Source organism: Blennius ocellaris (assembly GCF_963422515.1).
Source record: "Blennius ocellaris genome assembly, chromosome: 14".
NCBI lineage: Eukaryota > Metazoa > Chordata > Actinopteri > Blenniiformes > Blenniidae > Blennius > Blennius ocellaris.
In genome coordinates this window covers 8,164,110-8,171,976 of record NC_137663.1, presented here as the reverse complement: position 1 = coordinate 8,171,976, position 7,867 = coordinate 8,164,110, and the positions used below count along the sequence as shown (strand labels likewise).

Here is a 7,867-nt window from a genome sequence, read left to right as displayed (position 1 = left end):
AGCCCGACAGTTTGCCAGCACAAGGAACAAAAAATGCATCCGTCCTTTTATTTTCTTTTTTTCTCTATCTAATCACAACTAAGATCCTCGGTGGATCAGGTGAGATGCTGGTCAACAGCTACGGTTACTGATGGTGCTGAGGTGAGAGTACACATGAACGGTAAAGGCAGCATCCGGTGAACTGATGTGCCAAATGAGCGACTGCATCTCCAATAAGGTTTTGATGTTGAGTGTGATTCTTAACTCATATCAATCTTATGCCTAGAAAAGCAATTGGTTAAACTCACTGACATTTGTGCTCAGATCTGATGTATGGCCGACAAAAAGAAACACGGACTGGAATACTTTAAATAAACAGTTGTCATGTTATTTATTGTTTGTTTCCCTGAGAAGGTCACAACAGCTCACGACAGATTTTTCCCCCCCGACATGCCAGTGGAATCAATTATGTTCTCACAGATGTGCACAAACATTGAACTGATTATAATTGAGCAAACGAGTTGTACAAGATATAATCAGTGATTTTCACTGGAATGTGTTGAGAAACTCCTGGTAAGTTTGTCTGTGAGCAGAAGCAGCAGGAACAAAATGCCCCCCAGGGTGAATGAGGACCTGCGGGTCCTGGAAGGAGGGCAGCAGCTCCCTGCTCATGGAGTCAGGGATGACTTTGTCCTCCAGTCCAAACACATGCAGCGATGGGATTTGGAGACAAGTGTCATAGTACGTCTGGTGCTCCTTGCACGCGCTGCGGAAACCGGCGACGAGGACGGCGAAGCGGAAGCGGAAGTCTGGCTCCAGTTGTTTCTCTTGAAGGGAGCACAGCATGGCTACGAACGCTGCCCCCTGACTGAAGCCCAGGACGCCGTCAAACGGCCCCTGGACCTTCACGGCGTCTCTGACAGCCGCGACACTCCGATCGAGCCCCAGGCTTTCCTCGCACTGCTGCCGAGCGTTGAAGCTCCGCGCCTGGACGTCGGAAAACCACCAACCCCTGGAGTCTTCCTCAGCCGCAGGAGCCGCATCGTTCTCTTTATCGGTGACCTCTGAACAGACATTAAGAGGGAAGTGATTAGTCGACTGTGGTCATTTAATATAACCAGGAAAGCAACCAGAAATACACAACTTTCAGATGTATTTATTTTTCGTGCAGTTTTCTGTGAGCAATTTTTGTTATGTGGTTTATCCTACAAAGACAATGATTCACTCAAACTTCACATTCCATAGTCTAATAATTTGAGGCACTCTAAGATTTTGAGCAGATGTTGAAACCAACAAATGCATGAAACATTTCACTTTTTATGTGAAGAAACATCATTTCCAGTTTTTTAATTAACTATAATAAAATACCTTCCCATCATTTTTTAATGCACGTGTGCATGGATGTATAGCACTAAGATTATTTCAAGTGAATAAATTAAGTTTGAACAAGAAACCTAATCCAATTATTCATGATGCTTGTTGTCATAACAATGTGGAATTGCGTAGCTTTGAGTCATTCTTGCCAAAAAACAAATCAGTAATGCTGCAGTTAACAAGAAAAAGAAAAAAACACCCATGAACGCCAGAACTTACTCATTCAAAATATATTCAGTGCACCAAAACATTTAGAAAATGTAAACAATTGTATTTTATTTTATTTTAAATTTTTTAAAGGGAAATATGTAGCGTTTCTCGCTGATTGTTGGATCAATAATATTGAACAGTTTGTGGAATGCTTCAATGAAAATACCTAATGTGTCTTTAATTTTCATTTAATTGTTTGACGTTAAACCTTTTGGACCAGATTGTCTGACATAAAGTGTCAAATGGATCTTTTAGCAGGAGCGAATTTATAGAGGAACCAATTCAAGAATAGATGCGGACAAAACTAAAGAGGTGGATTTAAATAGAGGAATATAAACTTTCTATAGGTTGTAGAGGCAAATCAGCATTTGAAAAGTTTCCACCTCCGGACTTTAACAGACGGACACTCCGGGTGGAAACAGCCGGTGAACGGGCTGAAAATGACCCACCCTGCGGCACACTGAGGGGGGCAGTCAGGTAAACGAGCTCCACGTGTTTCTTCAATAGCTTCCGCAGAGCTCCAGTCTTCTCCCGGAATGAGGCGCCGTTCTGCCGGTAACCGTGAATGCACAGAACCCGGAGAGGAGCCATGGTGGAGCGCGGGCTAGCCGAGGAGCTAACGCGATAGAACCGGTGTTTCGGAATAACTGGTTTCCATGTGAACTGGTGACCGACTGGTGACGTCATTGCCCCTGTTACCAGAAGCAACGGCGGACGCAGAAGGAAGTCGGTCACCAGTTAATAGGGAAACCAGTTGATCCAAAACACCCAATACAGATCACTGACGCTAAATGTCGAAGAATCGAGTCTTTTACTGCTCTATCTGATAAACACAGATGAATCTAATATATACTAAACAATTAACCAGTTATTGAAACTAAACTGCAATAAAACTCACGGAGGTCAACCGGAAGTACTGAGACAACTTCCGGTTTCACTGCACTTTAAAGAAAGTCCAGACTATTGCCATTATACAATTGGATAGCTGCTCCTTTTCACAGTGCAAATGAAAAACATATAACAAATACAAATAGTGCAATATAAAGAAGAAGAATGCAATGTGGAACAGGCTCACAGATGTTTCACAGTCGGTGTAGTTTTTGTGATGCTTAGAATGTATGTGAATCAACAGTGATTATGGCTCTGGCAAAGAAACTGAGTCTTTTTGCCTTTGCTTTGATACAGCTGAAGCACCTGCCCCAGGGAAAAAGGTCAAACAGGTGCAAGCCATGGTGTGTGCTGTTGTTGATGTCTTATGTTCTGCTTATGTGTAAATGTCAATCAGAGAAGGGAGAATTAAATTACTGTCATTGCTTCCTATATGCTTCCTTACCAAAATGTAAAAATACAGTCCGTTAGCAGGCTCTGGATAGACAAGCCGCGAAGCTCAGCAGCAGTTTTTCAATAAGTATTACATCTTTGGCGCCTATTGAGTAAAAGAATACTAATTTGTATCTATAATAATTCCTCTTTGATGTGGTGATGTACGGCATCCCACCTTCCTGGGTCATAAGACTTGCTGTGTCTATCTGTTCATTTAAATCTTCTGTGCTTATACAAGTCACTGCTTCACCCTGTTTATATTGATACTGTATTCGATTTTGAGTATTTGACTTTTTTAATTCTGTTTTTATACTTTAACTTCTATTTTATTAATCTGTCTTCTGTTCTGTATCAAGCAACACCATGAAGAATTTCCCTCTCTGATTAATAAAGTACACATTTCTATTCTATTCTATTCTATTCTATTCTTGTGGGGCTTATGTGCTGATCCTGGTTCCACCATCTAGGACCCAGGAATAAGGGTATTTTGTTAAAATACTCAAATATAAAAAAAATAAGAAAATTACTCTGATTTTTATTGAATTATGAAAACACAGTAAGAGTGGCCACGAACTATATGGACACTACTATATTTTTATACAATCAAACTTGTTGGAAAGTGCAAAATAGACTATAATCATGTGTTTCAAATTATTAGTAAGATTACCACTCCATGATGTTTATGACATTCCGATTAATTTTCATCAAAACTCTGTGGCAAAACTAAACTTTTGAGGGCTTAATGTGGAGTCTGACTATGTTCATGGCTTTGCAAGTGATTGATTAGTGAAGAAGGTTGCATTGAAGTTTAGTGGAATTTGCATGTTTTACCTGTGGGGGAGTGGGTTTCTTTTCAAACAGGCCAAAAACAAGCAATTGAAGAGAACTACTGACTCGAGATTGCCAGTAGGACGTGTGTGTGTGTGTGTGTGTGTGTGTGTGTGTGTGTGTGTGTGTGTGTGTGTGTGTGTGTGTGTGTGTGTGTGTGTGTGTGTGTGTGTGTGTGTGCACATGACATATGTTAAACAATCATCTGGTTTTTGCAAGGTTGCAGGATAGAATGGGTTTTACCACATTCATTATTTTTTATTCATTATTGAGCCAAAATGTTGAATAAGTAAGTGATAGCAATACCTTTCTCTAACATGACAAGAGGAGTATTTAAATTTTATGGCTCATTTTACAAATGTGAGACATATTACATTCTTGTTTGTGATTAGACTGGGGGATTTCTGGGACTCACTGTATTGATGACTGAAAATAATAATAAAAAAGAAACCTGTTTATCTCAATTGAAGCTTTTTTTTATCCTGACATACTGTGGTAGTTATGGGACAGTAGGGTTAACTAGAAGCAGGCCGGTGTGAGACTGACCCCTAAAGACACACAGGAGAATATCAATTGCTCTTCATCCAGGTGTTACTATGCAGCCACTGTAAAAATAATCTTAAAATCTTGTGAGCATCTGAATCTGTCACATTTCCCCAAGAACACATTGAAGAAAAACAGACAGAGAACTTAATTTTCAACTGAGATAAAAGCAAAATGCTAATTCGAGGCCAAAGGAAACTCACTTATCAGACTCTCTTTTAACTTCAGTGGCAGATCTGTTCTCCCAAAGGACTCTGTCAAAAAGTACAGACATCATCTTTGATCCTGATTCTCGTTTGACAAACATAGAAGGCAATATCCCAAAAAACACATTTTCACTTCAGAGCGATATGCAGCGGTTGGCATTTATCCAGTCCTCCTCAGGGTTTGGGGCTGGCCCAAAGCAGTGACAGCCATAAAGGCTCACTGCTTGAAAAAGGAAATACATAGGATGTTAAATAACTGAAAAGAAAAATAAATTGTTAATATAATAAAAAAAAAAAAAAAAGTTTAATCGGCTTAGCCTTGGCTGCTTGCATTGCATTGCACATTAATCATCGGACATCTCGTATACACACAATGATTTATGCGCCGCTGTTGTGTCTCGTTCTGCCTACTAAACTGGGCTATAAATGGAAAAAGTAGTTAATTTAGCTCCCGGGCACACTTATAGAGACATTTACGGAGCTGTCTTGTGAGCGTTTTGTTTGATATGTAGGAACTGTGGGTTCAGGGTGTATTCAGCTGGGGAAAGCTCCTGGAGCAACACAGAACACCAGCTGCTTTGTAGGTGAGGCCTGAAGGCAAGCGTCTGATTCAGAAAGTGTGTTTTCATGGCTGCCGTCTCCTCACAGGGCCTCTGTCAACAGGAGATCGTTCTCTTTGATGATGCTGTTCTAGTTTGTCTTTTTTTTTTAGGGGGGGGGGGGGTCTGTCTCATATACAGGCTCTGTCAATTAGGTTTAGTGAAGGTCTTTTGTTGCTGAGGAGGCACACGTGTTTCCCTGCTGTGACGCACATGCTAATTAGGACACACACACACACACACACACACACACACACACACACACACACACACACACACACACACACACACACACACACACACACACACACACACACACACACACACACACACACACACACACACACACACACACACACACACGGGACACGGGCTGCTGTTGATGTTCTCCCAGCACTGTTGGGGATCCATGTGCCAACAGACTGCTTGAGGACCCCGAGAGAGGGAGGAGGAGAAATCTTTGCCGGTATAGATAAAAATGATCTATCGTTTCATCTTTTCAAACTTTTAATTTCTTCCAGAAATATCTGCTGCTGAAAATTACACGCTGTCCTTGTGCGCCGCAGTTACACATTTCCTGTTGTGCAAAAGTCGGCGTCTCAAGCATTCACGTGGATCACACAATCCAGCAGTGTGATTCCCTGGATCGTCACGTTGAATCACCACCCATGCTGATCGTGTGTCGTAATGCCGGCATCCGTCCAACCTCTCTCTGGCTGCAACAGGTAGCCTACATTCTGCATCGGCCAGAACCTGCACATGCAACCCCCCCCCCAAAAAAATAAATAAAAATCAACCAAGCTCATAATGCCTACATGTCTTACATAATGGCATAATATGCATATTTAGTATAAGATTACTTAAGATACTGTGTGTTTCACATACATTTGTATCATTGTTTCAATCAATTAGATGACAATGGTAATAGAAATGTTTGACAAAAGAAAAATCACTACTTAGAAATTAATCTTCATCAATCATAACTGCTTCAGATTAGGTGCCATCAACTTCATCACACACTTCCTGAATTCGAGATTTGGTTAATGTCCCTCTTTATATTTTCAATAAGTAGGCCTAAGCCAATTTGTAAAATACATAAAGATATTTTTTTTGTAATCTTCTTTTCCGACCTTGACCTGTGGGCCATCAGCTACTTGTGGACACTTTATTGATCCAAACCAAACATTGATCTTGTTGTGAGGCATACATTACGCTGAACAACGCGTCCTTGCTGTGTTATGACAAAGCACACTGACCATTGCATCGCCATGCCAGCGAACTGCGTCTAAATCTAACAGTCACCATAGCGTGATCAAATCTGTACATTGTTGTAATGGGAATGCATGGTGAATCTGAAAAAAAAAAGAAGTGTAATTTCTCAGTTTAAAAGCAGATAAACCAACAAGGGTAAAGTGCTGCATCATATCATTTAGGGTTAAAGGGTGCTGGAGCTGATCTTTATGGTCACTACCATCATCCGGCCATTTCTTGAGATAGTAATTGGCCTGAAATGGATAATTGTGGAAAATATCCGAAAGAAAATAAACATCAACGCACATGAAGAACATGCAAACTCCACGCAAAGGAGGAGACCTTCTCACAATGAGGAAACAGTGCCCCATTGTGTGGCCCTGTCAATACAAATATAAGATCGAGTGCTTGATCAAACAAAAATGCACAAAAACTCTGCCTTATCAAATCTGAAGCAGTTTTTAGGACCGTCATGGCGCCTCAGTTCTCCTGACCTGGTTCTCCTGGCATTCCACAGGGGGGCAGTGGTGTACCGCACATTCAACCTGTCAGCGCCCATAATGCTGCGAGATGCATTGTGCATGAGTCTGGGAGAAAACTAATCCACGGCAAGTAATTGCATAGAATAATTATCAAGAGTCTTCGTGCGTAATATGTTGAGTAGGAAAGTCAGAAAACACTGTGACCCAAAATGAAAGTATCCAAATTCAAAGCAGCTGATCCACTTTATAGATTGAAAATTTGAATAATTATTTTTCTTTTTTCCTTTCTTCTTACAGGGTAGTCAGCTGTTGCTGCTGCAGCTGCGGCTGATGGCAGAGGAGGCTCTGCAGCATCCTCCCACGAAGAGGGCGTGCAGGTTAAGCTTCACAACCAGAGCCAAGAGCCAAGACAGGGGGAGCAGTCATGTTCAAAGAGGTCACAATGGCCTGCAGGTTGAGGCGCGCAGAGGAAACAACTGTGCTGCTGTCCTCTGCAGTGACATTATTAGTGACACTGTCATTCTGCCATGCGATCCTTGAAGTCTGCGGGCACATAAAGGAGGACAGAGAAGAGTATGACGAATGCCCTGTCTGCTTCAGATGCTCACTGCGGCGGGCAATGTAGGCCATACGCACTGTGAATGTCCTCGCAGGAAAGCAGACAGATGATCCATGAAACCATCTTTTTGTTTATTCCAAGAGCTCCTGCTTCAAGAGTTACCTTCATTTCAGTGCAGCTGTAGTTCGTGAAGATGAGACGAACACTGTGACAAAAGGCAGTTTTGTTGTTGTATTGGTGACATCTGATGGATGTTATTATGGGGTGGGGCAGAGGTGACAGGTGAGAGCGCAGAAGTCGGAGTCCTGTCACTCCTCGTAACCAAAAATGTCAGTTACTGGAAGCGTGACAGCATTATTATTCTTTTTGTTAAATAATGCAAAGAGTCTGAGACAACTTCCTGATACTGCATGGATCCTCTTTACATAAATCTTTCTTGTGCCAAAAAGGTTCTGACTTAATAAATCAAGTGCAGAAACCTTATTTTACACTTTCTGTTCGATTCATTTCAAG

At 41.5% G+C, this 7,867-nt stretch overlaps 1 protein-coding gene across 1 annotated transcript; it reads right to left on the bottom strand.

Moving 5' to 3' along the window:
• Positions 1–401: 401 nt before the first annotated feature.
• ovca2 (OVCA2 serine hydrolase domain containing) lies at positions 402–2,175 on the bottom strand. Its single transcript, XM_080509288.1, has 2 exons — positions 2,013–2,175; positions 402–1,043 (listed from the first exon to the last, which is right to left on the bottom strand). Exons 1-2 carry the CDS (start codon positions 2,152–2,154, stop codon positions 526–528), a joined length of 660 nt encoding a protein of 219 aa, XP_080365414.1. The 5' UTR covers positions 2,155–2,175; the 3' UTR covers positions 402–525.
• Between the last annotated feature and the right edge of the window lie 5,692 nt (positions 2,176–7,867).

Bases quoted from the DNA above. Each gene is read 5' to 3' on its own strand.
- ovca2 (XM_080509288.1), bottom strand. From the start codon at position 2,154: ATGGCTCCTCTCCGGGTTCTGTGCATTCACGGTTACCGGCAGAACGGC. The intron at 1,044-2,012 runs GTGGGTCATTTT...ATGTCTGTTCAG, and splicing joins CCCCCTCAGTGTGCCGCAGG to AGGTCACCGATAAAGAGAAC.